The sequence below is a fragment of the Lissotriton vulgaris genome, chromosome 4_1 (genome assembly GCF_964263255.1).
Source record: "Lissotriton vulgaris chromosome 4_1, aLisVul1.2, whole genome shotgun sequence".
NCBI classification, from domain to species: Eukaryota; Metazoa; Chordata; class Amphibia; order Caudata; family Salamandridae; genus Lissotriton; species Lissotriton vulgaris.
The window spans coordinates 1,405,660,624-1,405,679,779 of NC_141691.1; the positions used below are offsets into that span (position 1 = coordinate 1,405,660,624).

Genomic DNA, 19,156 nt, shown 5'->3' on the forward strand with positions numbered 1-19,156 from the left:
GTCTCTGCAATGGGGAAAAAAGGATGGAGTCAGGCTTCACAGTAGCGAGCCACAATTCAGCATCAGGCAGGCAGTGGACAGGGTGTCTTCTGGTGACCAACATCGATGGACGAAGCGTCGGCTGCAATGGAGGAGTGCCGCTAATAGGAGGATTTTTTTTCTGCGGGCAACTTACTTACCACTTCCAACAGGACCACTACAACCACATAGATACAGTATCCCTTGCCTTTTTCTCTGACTGTGACTGCATTTCTTGCCTCTCTCTCGGCTTCTACATTGATCCCTTAACACATCACTTAGTCCACTCCACTATCACATCTGCACCACACATAGTCATTTGTAAGTGCTCCTACGTAATTCGCAAGTCGCAGCACGCCCCAGCCCGTAGAGGACTGGGATGGCCCCAATGATGAAGCATGTCACCAAGGGGCAACCCTGGTGAGTGAGGGGACACCTAGAAAAAAAGCAATTTCTCCTTTTCTATCTACTATACCTTCTGTCAGGTTACGCAGCCCCTAAGCGCCTACCGTACTATGAAACTACATTTCCCATGAGTAGGCGGGAGACTTGCAGACTATTTAGTGAGACTATATGAGAGTACCCTTGTATGTTAGGACAGCACTTCACTGATGCCTGTCTTGTCTTCTGTTACAGGTATCCTTTCCCTGCTGACCCTACCTTTACCCATCCCACATTTTTTATTTTAGTTTGTTATTTTTCTCCCCCTCCTAATGCCTCGAACACCCTGTGTTTACACTTCTGGGTGTTGGTGACATTTGGAGGTGGAACCATATTTGCATCGACTGGATCACGGGGAGTAAACCTGACATCTTCCAGACCAACCCCATTGAGTGTTGTTGTGAATGGATTTATAGTGACCAGCAAGGCTCTCGGGTATCTGGCTACAGAGACCTTATGTTGAATATAGTTATCAATATTTCCACCCACGCCCTGTACTGTCGCATTCTTTCTTCCACAGTTGTCGAAAGTACTACTTACTTTTAACTGACATGCATGCAGTAGTGTATGCACTTTCAAAGATTGATGGATAGGTTTGTACCCAAAGATTTGTTTATGTTCACAATTGTTCGTCCATGCTGTGCTACTTTTTCTTGTCTCCCAAAACCTTTCCCAAAAACCCCCGTACCCATCCATTTTTCAAACCCTAACCCTCTTCCCCCAGGCTGTGTGGTTTTGATTGATGTGTGACTAAATTACAGCAATAAATCCACACACTTGCTGGGGAGGATAAGGTGATAGCAACAGGCTGGTGAAGAAATCCGAGGATATATTCTTACTCTGCTTGACAAAGACCCATGGCTAATGTCAAAGAACTTCAACCGAATTAGTTATACTTTAACATTTGTTAGGCTACAACGTGGCACTGTTCTAGTGTACTTCTGTCACCTGCTATATTCTGTATTGTACCTTTGTATTGCTCAGGAGGACAAACCAGATTTCATTTTCTTTTTTTTCATAGGCAAGCAACTGCCACTGTGTCACACCACTAGTACCACCGCTATGAGGAAATTTTATCCGCCCAGGATTGCCAACCTTATTTGCTGTTTCCCGTGGAGCCAGCCCTGGGCCTAGCCCTACTTGCAAACAGAAATTACAGGTAAGATAGGCGTTTGGTTGGAGGTAGTATAATGGAGTATTAGGAGAGACGAGAGATTTGATTGACGGTAGTACTACTAAAGTCCTAGGACTATTCAGGAAAACAAACTTACTGTTATGTTAAACCCCCACCCACCAGACTCAAAAGCAGTAAAAAACAGGTATGGTCAGATAAAGTTTCAAAAAGTATATCTTTATAGCCCTAACAAAAGAATCTCCCGCAAGACCCTCCCTAACCCCAACGATTGTCCTTCAAAAGTCCCCAAAAATCACAACTCCCAATTCCCACCCCCCAAAAGTCTCTAAAAAAGGGGCAAGGGACACTATGGCAGGGTGCTGTTGGAATTAGCAGCCAGGGCATCATGCTCCTTGCGGAGGGTGGCAAGTTCGAAGCGGAGGCCCTCCACCACGTTCTTATAATTATGGACCTCCTGCTCCAGGTAGGACAGTCTGAGGGATAAGCGGCGCCGGTGTGCCTTGCAAATCCTGTGAGGGGCAGCTGCTTTCTTTGCTGCTGGGCGGTGGTGTTTGGCTTTGGTAGCCCGGCTCCGTACCGCTGGAGCACTGCGCTGGCTGGCAGCCCGCACGGAGGAGGATGCAGCTGTCCCAGTGGACGTTGTTGTTGTTCCAGACTGTGTCTCCTCCTCCTCCAGGGCCACCAGCCGCCGATATTCAGCAACAGTGGCATCCAGCCTCCGTTGCCGGGCCATTCGAGCCAGCTCCTTCCTCCTTGATGGTGTCTTGGATTTGGAAGGAGCAACTACATGAAAAAAGAAAGACATAGTCTGTAACCAATGCTCCTTAAGATTAACACAAAATGATTGAGCAGAAAGTTGTCACAGTACAAGTAGCAAATTGAAAGCACAGTGCATAACTATTGAGGACAGTATCTATGTAACCTCCGACTTCTTCATCCTTGCTCTAACATTAGTGGGAGTTTAAGGAACAAATTCTACGAGCACTATGGACTTCTATTACAGTCGACTATGACAGTACACCACTCTTATTCTTCTTCTTCTCTCTTGTTTAGGAAAATTGGTACGTTATCTTATGCAAGCCGGCATAATGCCAGCGCAGTGAACTTGCACCCGAGAAAAACAGACGCACACCATGGTGAGTGAGACAGACTTGCGTTACTGTACCGGTCCAGTACATGCAGGTGGTGAAGCTCTTACTTTTCTATTACGGGTGGCACTGAGAATACTCTGTTAAAAGGGCTACTGCTTAATTAATTTAGCTTTCACCCTACAGTGCAAATGAGTATTAGAAAAGGAAAATGAAGAAGCTAAATTATCTGATTATCTATCACTTCACATGGGATGTATTTGATGACATATGGGATGACTTTAGGTGCTTTGCTTATTATTGAGTGAACAGTGATACCCCCACACATGAATGACGTACTACTACTAAACTAAAGTTATTAAGGGAGGTAGGGAGTGTCCACCGTAATAACTGGATATATGCTGTGCTTGCAGTTGCAATACAAACTACTGCTACTATTCATGGTAGTCTTTGGACAACGTTACAACTTCTTTTCCTTGCCTTTCCTACACTGGAACGGACGTGCGGGTGCGGTGTTACATGCTCTTCAAAGTAACACTTAGTTCATCCAGTGACCGTCTACTCTCTCTAGATTCACATATGCTATCTAAGAGTCAGATAGTACCATGAATGATCCAGGCATCCATCCATTCAAAGTATATTGCACACATACAGTTTCTGTCTCACCCACCCAGGCTGTTCTCCTTCCACCCATCCTTGCTTCATCATTCACCCAGCCATGCACCATCCCATTTTCTTACCTTCCCAGCCACCTCGGGGACCAAGCAAACACATATCATTCTTCTTTGCCAGTCATCATTACATTTCTCGTGCTTCCACACTTACTTACACCCTTCTTTCGCTTTTCGTTCATCCCATCCATCAAGTTCACCTCAGATCTGATTGGGATTCTTCTCGCCAAAAACTTCACAGCTAAGTCGAAGTACATTTAGAGGAGGCTACTACCTGCTTTTTTTATAATACACCCGTGCAGAAAGCACACTCTGCAGTCTTCAATCTCAATGACTAAGGAATGTATAGCTTACCTCTGCCCGCCACCACCGTTTGAACCCTCACAGGCATGTCCTTTTCCGGCACTTGCACCGCCTCCTCCCCAGAGTTGTCCTCCTCGTCCAATGCCACCACCTCCGCGCTGGCCCCGTCTCCAGATGTTCCACCTACAAAGTACATTTAATAATGTTAGAATACACCACTCACTACTATATAATATTTGGTCTAGGAGGAAGAAAGAAATGTGAAAAAAAGTGTACAATTTAATAATTTTTGACTGTGTACTCTAGAGTAAAAATGTCCCTTTTTCCAGGGAAGGCTGTTGTCTTGCTGCACTTTTTGGCACAACTGATGAATGTTTGCTTTTTACTTTTTAACACGCACCATTTTTTCTCCTAACAGACAGAACCTTGACTTCTAAGAACACGAGCAGGATCAAGTTCAAACCAGGTGAGAGCTCGGCTCGACCACAAGAAATGTGTCCAATTAATCGTCAGCACTAAGCACTTTTCCATTTTCAGTTACACGTTCACTTTTATGACAAACTTGAATTTAATAAATGTGTTTACTTTTAATAAAGCTTTTAAACTTAAATAGACTCTGTGGTTTTTGGTCCTCCAGACTAGAGTGGATGAGCTAAAGGTTTTCGAATTTTTGCAAGCATGAGTCCGTGCCTCTGCCATCGGTGACTTTGGGAGCTAAATGACTCTGCCACACTATCTAGTCAGTAAGGAGATTGGGGGTTCAACTACAAAGTCTGTTATCACTGAGGTATGTGGAAAGTCTAACAGTTACAGCACCTATTATAATTGATAAGCTAAGCGATGCATTATTTAGTGTCCATAGTTCTGTTTGTGCAGATTTGTCCCTGCAACAGTAGTCGAATGGATTGTCCTCCTATCCAAACCAAAAGTAAAGTAGTATCTTATTATTTCTTGGTGGTGGTCATTCACCTTTTTATTGTTGGCAATGGTCAAAGCATAAACATTTAGAATACTTGAAAAGACATTATGGACAATCCCAGAGGACTACACTCAGTGCATAGAGCTATTGCTGACTAGAATGGGAGTCCAATGGAAATGCCAAATGTGCAATCTTAGTTAGCTACACAGACAGACTAATAAGAATAATCTAGTAATACCACACGGAGTCATAGTCGAGGCAGGATAAGAATTTAGATCCTGTCTACAAGAAGATCAAAGACGATTTAGAAAAAATCGAATGAGGAACGCTAGGAAAAAATAAGTACTCTATATTAAAATTAAAACTTACTGGGGCCAGCAAAGGAGCCCTCGACTGCCCGGTCCTGGCCTGCATCGACAACAGCACCCTCCTCCTCCTCCTCCTGTGTCCTCCTCTTGCCCCTGGGGGAAGCTGATGTACAACATGAAAGAAAGAAAAACAGAAAACATGGATGATATTTCTCAACCAAATCAAACATTTAAAAAAGAACTAACAAAGTAACAAAATATTTTTGCGAAATAGCAAATAGGGAACGACTCCACGGGATATATTATTGACCAATCTCATGTGGTCGACTACGTCATTACTTTAGTATTGCTTGATTTGCGGACCGTCGAATTGGAAACTACCCTATGTAACTCACTAAACAAAGTACTAAAAAGGTTTGCCTAGGATTGGCAGGCAGCAGTCCGCAGCACGCAAAGTGACAGCCAAAGTCCATCGTGATTGAAGATCAGCGACAACACTAAAGTTTCCTACTACATTCACCAGTCATTAAAATACTCAAACTATTAATCCACCACCACTATTTCTTCTTATCGCCATGTGTACAAAGGAAGGACTGGACTTGAGTCTGTAGGGGCTGATTTATAAGGCCCTTGCGGCTCTTTTGCTCCATTGTTGCGTGACTTTTGTGACGCAGCGACAGCACAAAAGAGGCGCAATGGTGCGGCGTATATTAACAACGTGACGCATCTGGGAGATGCATCACGTTGTAAAGCCCTGCGCCAATAGGGGTGTTCCGGCGCAGGGGAGGGCGTTCCTGCGCAGGAACGCATCCTAAAAGTGGCTGAGGGAAATCTACAAGATTTCAATCAGTCACTTTGAGGACAATGATGCGTGACTCAAACCCTGCGCCTGCTTGAAGCAGACGTACGGCTTGACGCAGCATTGGGGAGATAGGGCACCCCAGAGAATTGATGGAGCTGCACCATCGTTGCGACGCAACTCCAGCAATGCGCCACCTTTACGGCACAGATGCGTAACGCTTTGGTGACGTTTTGGGCCCATGGCGCGCCGCATTGTAAATACGGCGCACCATGGGTGATGGTGGCGTGACGCACAATTACTGGCGCATCCCTGCAACTTTGCAGGGATGCGCCGGTAATTAAAAATCTGAACCTTAGTGTGTAGCATTGCGCAGTTCTTTCAACTACACTCATACATAATTTCACAGGCCAATGAAATGAACACAAAATCTAAAACAAATAAGCATAGTAGCAACACTACTGAGAAGGAGAGCAGTGTACCTGAAATGCACAGAAGATTTTGAAATAAAATGTACCTACAATGTAATGAGCAGCATTATTGCTCTTGGTAAAAAACAAAAATTTGCAATATAATAACACAGCAGGAGAAAACATAGTAGTAAAGACATAGCTACTACTACTCACCAAGCCCGGGGATCTCAAGGCCAAGGAGGTCGAGCAGATCTCGCTCACGGGTCAGGACATCCGTCCAGCGGTGGGTGGCCTGGTTGTAGGTGCGCCAGACCCGAGAGTGGTGGTAAATGGCCTGGCACACCTTCTCCCACCGCTTCCGGCGCTCCCGGGCCCCGTACCCGGCACTGATCTTGCCGCCTCCCATGATGGTCCTGGGGAGGCGGCGCTGAACATAAAAAATGAGTTGGGCCACCTCCTCCGGGGTAAAGATCTCCCGTGGCATCACTAGCTCCCCCCTCAAACGCCCGCACGGGAGCCGGACACGGGGTGCGGGACCCTTCCCCTTCTCGGGATGCTTCCCGGCTCCCTTCACCATGGTCTGGGCGGAAAGGAATAAAGAAAATAGAATAGGGAAGAGAAGAAAAGAAAAGAGTTTACAAAAGTAGTTTAAAATTAACCAAAAGTAGCAGTAAACACAAAAATATAGGGCTAGAAAAATAGAGGGATAGATAATAAGTAAAATAGATTAAAAAAAACTTCAAACAAGCAAAGGATGGCAGAGATTGACAGAGGATACAAAGACCATGCCCAGAACCATAGCAATGAATGAGAAACAAGATGGCCGCGCCCGTTCACGACCGCGCGGGTAAGTTCGCGCGAGATTTTCCTTGCGAACACGCGCGAGACTGTACTGGCAAGCCGCAAACTTTGCGAGATTACACTTCGCGCCCGGAAACGGAAATACGTCAGGCAAACAAGATGGCTGCGCCCTTGAACGACCGCGAGGGTAACTTCGCGTCTTGCGCTACGAGCGGCTCGCAAAAACGCACAAAACCTTGCCAACTAACACGCCGCAAAAAAAACAAATAGCATATTCGCACGAATTTGCGGCTTCCGAATCCGATCTTGCGAGTGTTCGCACCCCGCGAACCCCGCGAAATTGCAGAAAAACGAGTTTTTCAAAAGTGAAAGCACTCGGCAGGGGCAAGAGTTCAAACTCATCATTAGTAACAATTCCCGGTAGTGCTTCCTGACTGGGGCCCCTCCAGAATTCAGTTGCTAGTTGCAACAATTGTATGACCCTGCTCTGACCCTCACAGCAGGCTCATACAATAGCTACAAGTAGGCCACAAAGAAGGTCCTGGGGAAAAAAAATGCACTGCAACAGAAAGCAAAATTACAGATAAGGAAGCAGGTGCCAGACAGTGACACATTAATAAACTAACCCCAAATTAATTCATCTCAGTTGAAGCAGGGCTGGTGTGCTTGCTTTTCCCCCCCATAATCTACAGTAATGATGAACCAGAGGGTGGCATTGATGTAACAGAGGGTTGCAGTGGTGAAACAGAGGGTGCTGGGAACCTGTGATGATGAACCAGACGTAGAAACAACATAATTCGCGACCGTTGCGCGACGAAATGTAAGTTCGCAATTGCGAACTGGTACGAAACCCTTGCGAACTGGCAGAAATCCTTGCGAACACAAAAAAAAAAAAAATCCGCAAATTCGCAAGAATTCGCGGATTTTGCGGATTGCGAGTTCGCAAATCCGCAAATTCGCGAACGCGAGATTCGCAAAATTCGCCCATGCTTAGTAAAGGGGTATTTTTAGGGTTCAGGGTCAGTTTTCAGTTCGTGGGTAAAGGGGTGGTTTTTGGGTTCAGGGTCAGTTTTCTCGACTGTTGCACTCTCTGGAGTGGGAATAGTAATTTTATCCCTACGCTATCAAACGCTTTCCCTACTGTTCCACTCTCTGGAGTAGGAATAGTAATTTTTACCCTTACGCTATCCAACGTTTTATATAATTAATTGTTAAAATGTCACATGTTTATTTTATTTTTTATATTACTTACATTTTATGTATGTTATTGTTTTATGTTTGTACATGTATTAGTAAATTAGAATATATTTCATTAATTTAGAAATTAGTAAATTAATTATTAATACTTATTGTTCAGTACATATATATTATATCTTTACTGTATATATTTAATTAATGTATTATTAATATATATGTTTTATTTATTAATTTTAAACATTATTAGATACTTTTAAATATGTATATTTTATTTATTAGTGTTATATACTTACTTTTACATTTATATCTATTAAAAAAAAATCGATATTTTTAACATCGATATTTTTTACAACGATATTATTTTTTCGATATTTTTGTACTTACCATGTTGTAGATAGGATGTCGATATTTTTGCCCTCGATATTGTTGACTCGATATTCTTGTAGGTCGATATTTTTGTAGTCGAAATTCTGTCATAGATCCGATTCTGCTATCTCTGTGGCATGTTTATTGGCTGATCTGTAGTTTCTGAGGATGCAGTGGGTAGGGGGAGTTTTTTTGTTAGATTTCCTACTTAGGGGGGGCAAGGGGATGGTGGCGAGGTAGGAAGGGGGTCTAGGGGGCTTTCGTGTGTCATTTCTGAATCCGGATATCAACTGGATTGTGGAAGGAGGGATGCCTGTAGAGGGAGTGTCGTATGAGGAGACTAGTTCTGGAGCTTCGTCCGCAGACATAGCCTCTGTGGTTCTATTGGGTCTCATATTGTGGCTCGAGAGGGGGGACAGGGCCCAGCTGGGTCGTGTGGTCTTGGCGGGCCTTGGGTGTGGGGTTTGTTTGCGACGGGAGTACAGGTGTGGTTTTTAGGTGGATTGGGAAGTGAAGCAAGGTTGGATAGGATTTAGTTGAAACCCTGTATTATAGTAGCTAGTTGGCTTTCAAGCATGGACAGACGTTGTCCTGTCTCTTCCTGGGTTGGAGAGGGTGGGTTGTGAGCGAGGTCCTCACGGGGGAAGGGGGGACCTGGCTCAGTTGTGTTGTCGTCTAGTAGTTGTTGTGTTGTCTGTGCGGGCTTTCGGATGGGAGGTGGGATGCGAAGGGTCCTGTTGCGTCATCTGCATACTTTTGCAGGAGGGTGTAGGAAGGTGGTTGGAGGTCTTAGCCTGTGTATTGTGTTCGATCGGTGTTCTTTGGGGGAGGTGGTGTTTGGGGGGCTGATTGCAGGGATGATTCGATAGGGGAGGGGCAGCCATTTTCTTGGTGCCAGCGGTGCGGGTGGTGTCTCGTGAAGGGGGGTAGGAATTTATGATATAGGGTGCAGGAATGGTGTGTGTGCTCGGTTGGGGGGTACGGTTGTCCAGGAGGAAGGGGTGGGTTGGAAGGGGGAGAAGTGAGTGAGAGGTGGCAGTCTGAAGTGAGGGGAAGAGTGAGGCAAATCCTCAAGGATGTCATTGTTAGCTTGTATCAGGACTGTGCCATTGGAGTAAATGGTCACAGAGGTGTTCCCTCTCTGTGTCGTGCGGTTGGGGATAGAGAATGATAGATTGCAACTGTGGGGAGTATTGGTAATCTTGGTAATGTGGAGATGAGATCGGAGGACAGAATTCCACTTATCGGGACTTTCCGTGTGAAAAATAAAATCCATTTTTACTTGGCCTTTGGAAGAGTAGTGATTGATGTCAACAAATAGTGAGTCTGGGTATGGTCTGATCAGTTTGTGTTTGAGGTTCTTTTTCGCTTTGGGTGAGGGGTTGGGGGGAAACTTATCAAGAAGGAGTTCGGGCCATGCGGTTTTAGATAATTCGGTGTAGTTTGTTGCCAATGTCAATAAGTAAGTTTTCATCTTTTGTCAGCGAGTTTTCTATTAGTGAAGACTAATCATGTATAATGTTATTAATATTAATGATGTAACATGAAATTTTCATCAGAACTGCTTATTCAATGTGTACTACCTTCCTTTATAAAAGCTTTGAATGTCTGATCATCTTTCTCCACTGTTTCTTTCTTTTTTTATTTTCTAACAGAAGATCGATTATCTTAAATCAGCATCATATTCTTCTTAATTCACAGCAAATGTATTATTTTGTCCTTGACAGAGCGAGAGAGAGAAAACAAGGTGAAGCATCAGCCATAAAGGGATGACTGAAGACAGGACATTTGTACAACAGTAACATCTGTGAACATAATCTGAAAACTATAACATTTGTATGAATGATTTGAGACAGTATTTTTAATTAATTAACCATCTAGTGGAAAAAGTTTCTCTGTCTACATAATATAATTTTGTTGTTCCTATATCTTTAAAGGCTAGAGTACTGATTGAATCCTCGTTCACTTGCTTTACTTCCACTACTAGGCTGGACTAAATATGGGTGTTTGGTCTCATGCTTACTAAAGTATTTATTGATCTAGAAATTGAGAGAAATTCTAAAAATTGCACAATCCATATCTCACCTTTTTCACATCTCAAATCATGGCATATACGATGGATCGCTATTGAAAATGATTTTCTTTTCTAAACTTGAACTCATCGGAGCCTTTGAACAACCTAAATCTTACGTTTGGAGCAAAAATAAATACTTATTATTGTAAATGACTAGAAAGAAGAAGAAACAGCTTGAGGCACTCTTTGAAGAAATATACACGTTAAAGAAAATAAATACGTTGCATCGTGTTCAGAGAGCATTAGGGGGGTTAATTAATAACACTTTTTAAAGTCCATATAGTTCTGGTCTGAATTTTACAGAGACTCGAGGCACATCCCAAAATGTTTCCTATTGAATGTGGTCATATATTATCAGCACATTTTTGTTGAGGCTCCTGTAGCGCTGTATGCTGGCCTATATTTACAAGGCCAAGCAAAGCCACTTTGTATGGCAATCAATGGCTTAGTAAATATGGCCCTCTTTCACACAGAATTTTGCGTTAAAGGGGCATGTCATGGGTTTTGCTGTGGGTGTTCCCACGCAACACCTGAGCTTTTGACACTGCCACATATTTACAAGGGGAGGCGATAAAGATGCACAACAGGGAGAAATACTTGTATTTCTCCTCATATTTTGCTCTATGTGTTGCATTCTGCAGCAAACATAGAAGGAGAAAACCGGCATTAATGATTGTTTTTGTGCAGGAAGATGTCCCAGGCGAAAAAGTTAATTTTGTTGTGTATAGTTTTTTAATGATTGAAATGCTATCTGCGCAATAGAATAGCATAGAAAAGTATATCTTCCCATTGGGACAAGGTATAGAAACAAAGTTTAGGCTCTTTGAACTAAAAATGCAATAACACATCTCTTAGAAACGATGATTTTGTAAACAGCGTGTTAAAATATGCCACTTTTAGAAAGTAGGCATTTTCTATGTGCCTCTGCCTGATTGTGTATTGCTTCTCTGGTTTTGGAGTGACAGTGGCTAGGAATGTGCATTCTCTGTAGATAGCCACTGGGGGGCTTGAGGTGTGGCTGGCCCTGCCTGTGTGACTCATAGCTGAGCTGAATAAACCTTGGCTGCATTTAGAGTAGCGGGAGGAGTTTTCCTTTCACTTGAATAGGGCCTGTCTGTGTTGCACAATGCTGTATCCACCCCCTTTGGTCATATTGCACCAGTGAGGACTGAACTGGTTTGGACTAGGCTCAGAGACCCTTGCACAAAGAAAAAAAAGACAAAATGTGGTATAAGTAGTGTTCCTTAAACCCCAGAACTTTACATTGCTTCTGGACTCAAGAGGAACCTTTGTCAACGAGAAGAGCTGGAGAGCAGTAGGGAGGAGTACTGCCCTTTTTGCTGTATGCTGTTTAGAGTTGGCCTGCAGTTGCTGTTTCTGCCAAGGAAAGGACAAAAAATTGAAATTTGCTGTGAACCTGTTTGAAGAAGAATCTCAAAGGGCCTGTGTTTGCTGGCTTCCTGTTCTGAATTCTATGGGACATAACAACTTCACCCACAGCTCCTTTGAACTCCATTGCTGAGAGTTTTGATGTGCCAGGAGGTGCCTCTTCCAGGTTTGGGCCTCTGGAGGTTGTTTCTGCTGTTGGGAGCTGGAAGAAACTTAAAAGAAGCAAGAAAAACTGTCTCCGATGCCAACAACGATGCCGCTGTGACGCTGCAACCTGCACCGAGGCCCAGGGCACCGCTCATGAAGTGCACAATGCATTGCCTGGCCAGCATCGCAGCTCGGGTGCTCTTCTATGCCTGCAGTTAGGAGCCTATGGGACACCAGCACTCACACCAACTCCGTCACCACAAGTGCCTGCATCCTGTTCTCATGGTGTCGATAACTGCCAAGGGGCACTCCCCAATCTCGCCGACCTTACTTCACCTCACTAGAACTGACTCCTCACCGCAGACGCAACCGACTTCCCCTACCCTGGATTTAAAACGTCTTGGACACCAACGCCTCACCTCCACGATGCCGGCCATCATCATAGACTCAACTATCCAAAGGTACTGTTTGTTTCAGGGTCCGTGTGACTCCGTGCCCGATGCTGTGCACCTCGTAGTCGCGCCATACTTTGGATTTATTGCTGTCACAATGTCACAATAGCCCCAGGTGGAGCTATTTATTTTCTACAAGCTTTATTTTGGAAGTAATGGTTCTCAATTGCTATTTTACTACCTGTATGTTGGGTCTAGCTAAAGATACTTTATTTTTCTGAACTGGTGTGGTGTCCATTTGTTGTGTTATTACCGTTTTACTGTGTGTTTTGAGAACAAATACTTTACACATTGCTTTTGGGATATGCCTGTCTGCTCATGTCAAGCTACCAAGGGGATGAGCAGGTGTTATCTAAAGCGTGTATCACCTCTTACCCTGACTAGAAGCAAAGCTCCCTAATTGGACAAAGGTGCATACCTTTGCCAACTAGAGACCTCCATTTCTAACAAAGCTCAAGTGCAGTTTTATAACACCTATTGTCTGTGTGTTCTTTGTGGTAGTCTATTTTTGAGCAAAATAATGGGTTGTTGTAAAATATTAACAAAATAACTGCAAACAAAATCTCAAATTAACAGCCCTACATGCTGTTCCAAATAGTGGGACACTTTCTGTGTGCCAGTGCTGATAACACAAATGACCCTTGTCACATAATGTTTCATGTATTGTTTAGATCATCCTCCTGCCAACATGAAGGGTCAAATAAAAATAGTAATGGTATAGTACCAACTTTTATATGTCTTTAGCAATTAGTCAAAGTAGCTGTAGGTAGCATGCCAGATCTCATTTCAGCTCTTCAAGCATACTCTTTACCACTGCTGCGATAGAACTAGGCCTGGGTGAAATTATATTTATATGGGCGTAATTGGTGTAATCTTGTTTATTACATTTACGTGAAATTTATGAGATTATGCCATATTGCCTGATTTGTTTGATAAGCAAATTTGTATTAATTTTACAGGAAATACCAGCTAATCACCAAGATACCACGGTAACAAAGGATTACTTGCATTACTCTAGACAACCCAAAGGCCATAGACATACAAATTCAAAAGGGCGGATATGGGAGCATTCCCGTCAAAATCAGACCATACCTCCCAACTACTTCCCCCAGACCCTACGATACTTCTTGGGGCAGCCCCGTGCCATGTACAGTGTCTTCTATTGCATGGTGCACCAGTCCACTCCGGCCCGCCACTTCACCGCGGAGGAAGGATCAGGACACTTCCAGGTGGAAGCTATGTCTCTTTTGGCCACTACCATTGCAGTGGTGTAAACAAGTTTTTTGTTCCTGGTCCCTTCCAACCCATCTGTGATGCCCAGCAGTGCATGTCGTGGGTCTTGTGGGACCCCCCACCCCAACACCTCAGTGAGTTCCTCTTCAATGTTGCCCCAAAAGCCCATTTGAAAGAAGTCGGCTGGCTCGGGACTGCACCTGTCACAGGAAGGGGTCGGTCGGAGCCCCGCATGGTGTAAGAGTACCGGTGTCAGGTAGGCAGCATGCAGGAAATAGAGGTGTGTCAAAAACAATCTAGCGGAAGCAGTGACTGTCCTGGGGGCCAAAAGGGCACTGTGCCAGTCTTCCTCTTCCAAGGAGCCCACCTATTCCTCCCATTGGGACCGTAGTCGGTCAAGTGATGTTGGAGCGTTGTTAATGAGCGACCAATAAATGCGGTAGACGCCCCCTCTCCACCGGTCACCCAGCATAATTTGTGCCTCGGGAGGGCTATAATCCGGGAGTCATGTACCAGACGTTAAGTGTACCTGAAGGGCGTGGCAAAGCTGCAAATATCTGTAAAAATGTGAGTGATGCAAGGAATGCCTAGCCCGGAGGTCCTGGAAGGCACGCTTGTGGTCACCCACCCAAATGTCACCTAGTTGGGAAATACCTATACGGTCCCAGGTCTGAAACCCCTGCAGTCCATTGATTCTCTGTTTCAGGTACCCTGCCACAGGGGTGTCCACTGAGTCAGCGTGCGGGTCCAGCGCGGCTCGCCAGGCCAGGAACACCAAACGTGTCACCTCCGGTAAGCGAGACGGGGACTGGTGCCCCATACATCATTGACTGGAGGTTGGACAAGCCCAATATACTGAGTTCCAATCTGTGAGTCGGATCGGACCATCCTCCATTGAGCCAGTCGTGCAGGGAGAACAGGCCTGTGGATAGATAATACAAATATAGGTGGGTCATCCCCAGGCTTTCATCAAAGGAGGAGATCCGACAAACACCCAGGGCCAGTCAGGACTTGCCTTTCCCCCAGAGGAATTTGGAAGCCAAGCTATCAAGTTCCCAGAACCACTCTTTTGAAAAGTTAATGGGGGTATTTTGGACCATGTAAGGAACCTGGGAAGAATCATCATCTTAAACAGAGCGACTCTTCCCATGGGGTTCAACGGCAACCACTGCCATTTTGACAGATCCGCCTTGGCCGGCTTCACCAGTGGGGTTACTTTGAGTGCCCAGCTAAGTTCAGGAAGTAAAGTCACCCATATCCCTAGGTACTTAAAGGGTTGGCGATGGAGTTGTATAGTGGATTGCCAATCAAAACACTCCCGGGACATGTGGAGGGGAACCAAAACTGATTTCTCGGGATTGAGCCGGAAGTCCGATGCCTGTTCAAAGGACCGGAGGATTTGGAGGCAGTGAGGGCCCGAACTGGTGGGATCCGCCAAATAAATTAGGACGCCATCCGAATAAAGGGTGATTTTATCTACCTCCATGGTGGGCCACTTCCAGCCCTGCACCTGCCCGCTGGAACATATCAGGGCTGCCAGGGATCCATCACCAGGGCAAAGAGCAGGGGAGAGAGAGGGCATCCCTGCCTCGTTCCCCTGCAGATCGGAAAGGGTTCCCACTGAACACTGTTCACTATAACCCGCATCCTTGGTCGACAAAACTGGGAAGCGGGGACCAAAGCCCATCTGCTCCAGAACGTCGTCCAAGAACCCTCAGTCCACCGGGTTGAAGGCTTTCTCAAAGTCAACCAAGAGGAGAGAGAGGTAGGGGGTGAGCAGGTTGCGGTAAGGCAGAACTGTATGGAGCCTCCGCAAATAATGACGGGTGCCATACGCCGGCATAAACCCACATTGGTCCGGATGGACCAATGTGGGTAAATGAGGCTTAAGGCGCTGGGTGAGTATTGTAGCATTCAACTTCAGCTCCGTGTTAATGAGGGAGATGGGGCAATAGTATGCAAATCGAGGCGAGGGTGGTTGAGATTTGTGCAGGACCACAATGGTAGCCAGGTCGGTTTCGAAGGGGAAGGAACCTTTCTCTATCGCCTCCCTAAAAAACTGGTTGAGATATGGAGTCAATGTCTCTCTATACATCGCATAGAAATCTTGGGGGAGGTCGTCTGGTCCTGACGTCTTGCCGGACGAGACTAGGGTAATCGCGTCTCCAATGTTTGTGGGGGTGATAGGACGGTCCAGATCACCCTGAGCTTCTGAGTCCAATTGAGGGAGGTGACAGGCTCCAGCCTGCAACAGATCTGTAAGGTTTAGGGAGGGAGTCCTGGCCATGTAGAGCTGGTGATAGTACACAGCAAAGGCCTGGGCCATGTCGGCTGGGGAATTGCACATCGACCCGGCCTGGTCCACATTTTTCTGGAATTATGCGATTTGCTCTGGGGTAGGGGACCAGTCTGTGGAGAAGAGAACAGTTCTTGTCTCCCCACCCGTACACCCTGGTGACAGAGGAGAGCCAGAGAAGTTTGGCTGCGTCAAGCAACAATTGGTCAATCTACTCCTTGGCAACTCCACGTATCGTTACCTAGCCAGCCTCCCACAAGATGCATGGGGATGAAACCGACCCCTCGTTTTTCTGGAAGTATTGTTTTAGCTCCTGCCCTACCACCTTGCGGAAATCTTTATCCTGGAGAAACCACGCATTCATTCTCCATGTCTGACGTATGGCGACAGGGGGGGCTCCCACAGTGAGTAGCACCGGGGAATGGTCCTATATACCCTAGGGAGGATAGTGACATCAAGAGGCAGTCGGTCGAGGGAATGTGGAAGGTGTCTATATGCGTGTGTGTGTGGTGCGCCAGGCATCGCAAAGACCCAGGGATTCAGACCAGTCCGTTAGGGTTTTCGCATGCACCAGTTTGCCATGGGAAGGGGGCCCAGTCGAAGTTGAGCGCAGGAGAGGGAACCGCGTTGAAGTCACCCCCGAGGAAGATGGGGCTCGTCGGCAAGGAAGCCAAGAGTCCCGCGGAGGCGGCCAGGTTCGCAGTCAATCGTGATGGGAAGAGTAAAATGACACCAAGTTAAGGGGTACTCCATTCAGGGTACCGGACAGAGCCACCAAGGTGCCCTGGACGTCGTGGACCACTCGCATTGCCACAAACGGAAGGGAGTGCTGCACCAAAATCGCAACCCCGTGGGGCCCGCATATGAAGCCCGAGTGCCAGACCCTCTTGTACCCGTATCTCGCTAAGAAGGGGCAGTGGTTACCCAGTAGGTGCATTTCTTGCAGCATTAGGACCTCCACCCCCTCAAGCTGTGCATATCGAAGAACCGTTGATCGCTTGAGGTGGTCAAGGAGACCATTGACATTCCAGGACAGGAGGTGCAGGGATACAGCCTGCTGTAACATGACTGTCATCTTGATGGACTGTCTCGAGGTGGGGGGCGGCCCTAAGGGGAGCTTTGCCCAGGGCGCTGATGCCAGGACGAATGATTGGGGCCCAGATGCCATGAATCATGTCTTTCAATGCCAGAGTCGGGGCGTCCCATGAGTGCTGGTGGGGTGAAACAAAAGGACAACAAAAACCCAAAAACAAAAACCATGGTACAACGGTCCTCCCCTTTGCCCTACCCCCACCCCCGACACGATACCTCAGGAATAGAATCATCTGTCACCTCAACGGTAACAAAAGTACAGAAACAAACTACAATGCTTGGGATTGAACAAGGCGTGGAGGACCCCTCCTTATGATAGGATGTCCTTAAACCAGTCCAAGAAGAGAGAGAACAGTGTAAGCCGGCCAGTGCCCCCTGACGTGGAGCCAGGCCCGGTGGGCAGAAACGGATTCAGGCTGGGCCGCCGAGAAGTGTTGGGTTACGTGAAAGGTCAGTGTGCAGAAGATCAGGCATGGAGGAGGCTGGTGAGGACCCTCCACGGCCCAGGTGGCCAGATGAGCCGGAACGTCGCTCAGTCTGGAGGCCCTCCCGGGGTGGCCCGGTCGACTGGGAGGGATTTTAACGGAGAGTCCGAGTGGGCCCTCCTATGCCCACAGCGCTTACGTGAACAGTTGCGCTGGGGCCTCGGGTCCGGCAAAGCAGTTTGATTGGGTAGATATATCCCACCATCCTGAAGAGGAATTTGATCATTGGGCTGAATGGGACACTCCTCCGTGGCCCAAGATCATGCATCCGCCGGAGAGTCAAAGAACAAGGTTTTGTTGGCAAACACCACCCGCAGGCCTGCTGGAAATAGGAGTGGATACTGGATATTGAGGGTTCTGAGCTTTAGTTTGACCTCCCCAAATGAGCGGCATTGACCCTGGACTTCCCGAGTGTAGTATGGAAAGATCAGGATTGAGTGATTTTCGTAGGGGGGGCATCGATGTTTGCGGGCCTCAGCCACGATGGAGTCGCAGTCTCTATAATTGAGGACTCTCATTATGAATGGATTTGGCGTTGCCCCTGCTGGGGGCCTCGGGGCAAGGGATTGGTGGGCTCTTTCTATTACGAACCAAGGAGAAAGAGAGGCCTCTGGGAGCCAGGATTTCAGCCATTTCTTGATGAATTCAGCGGGCGGTCCTGCCCTGTCCCCTACGGGAAACCCACCAGGCGGTGTTGTTGTGGAGCGATCTGTTTTCTGCGTCTTCTGCCCTCCGGTGCAGCTCCTGGGTGTGTGCCTGGAGGCGCACTACCTGCCCCTTGAGTTGTTGTTGAAAGTCGTCTTCCACTGCTTATATATACGGGATTCCGTTTCCGTGATCCGGGCTGTGGCGTTTCGGAGGTCCTGCCGGATGACGGTCATGTCCACCCGGACCTCCGCAATCTTCCCCTCCACAGAGGACTGCGAAGTATGGATGTCCTGCAGGATGGTGGTTAGGTCCGAAGCCAGTGGTGCGTCCTTTTCGGCAGCGCCCCTCGCAGCCCCATTGTCTGTGGTTGTGAAGTGGTCCATTTTTGTCTGGGTAGCCGGAGTCTTAGCTGGTCCATTCTGGCCCATGGCTGCCCCCCGTGGGGCAGGGCAGGCGGAGCCCCTCTAAGAGACTCGGGGCACGGATCTCACAGGGGCACCATCGGACTGACCAGGAGCTGATGATGACAGGCGATCCAATGTGGAGACAGCCGCCCCTCGCAACAATCTGCAGCCTGACCAAGGTGGACATTGTGGAGACACCCGGCGTGGTGGTGGAGGATGAGGCCGAAAGGCGGAGGCAGTTCGCCAGGAGGCCACCGGATGCAGTTCACGAAGGGGGAGACTCACAGGGAGACCCTCACGCTGCTCGACAAATGCAACTGAACACCCCCTGTCTTTGACGCACCCGCCTAGAAGGGAAGGCGCCGATCCCAGTAGCAGGATACCCCAAAAAAAGTCTTATGCCTGGTGGGTCCAGGGCCCCAGCTCCAAGACCCGGGAGGATGTACTCGCCGCAGGGACACCACTGCCGCCCGATGA

General features: G+C 47.0%; 1 protein-coding gene across 1 annotated transcript; it reads right to left on the bottom strand.

Annotated features, from left to right (window-relative positions):
• Window positions 1–1,940: 1,940 nt before the first annotated feature.
• LOC147724055 (uncharacterized) lies at window positions 1,941–18,703 on the bottom strand. The gene is made up of 4 exons (XM_086917982.1): window positions 18,448–18,703; window positions 4,945–5,046; window positions 3,708–3,839; window positions 1,941–2,377 (listed from the first exon to the last, which is right to left on the bottom strand). Exons 1-4 carry the CDS (start codon window positions 18,701–18,703, stop codon window positions 1,941–1,943), a joined length of 927 nt encoding a protein of 308 aa, XP_086774108.1.
• Between the last annotated feature and the right edge of the window lie 453 nt (window positions 18,704–19,156).

Excerpts from the sequence above, each read along its gene's own strand:
- LOC147724055 (XM_086917982.1), bottom strand. The coding sequence starts at position 18,703 with ATGGGCCAGAATGGACCAGCTAAGACTCCGGCTACCCAGACAAAAATG. Across the intron at positions 5,047-18,447 it reads GATCACGGAAACGGAATCCC|CTTCCCCCAGGGGCAAGAGG; the intron begins GTATATATAAGC and ends GTTGTACATCAG. Across the intron at positions 2,378-3,707 it reads AACGGTGGTGGCGGGCAGAG|TTGCTCCTTCCAAATCCAAG; the intron begins GTAAGCTATACA and ends TTTTTCATGTAG.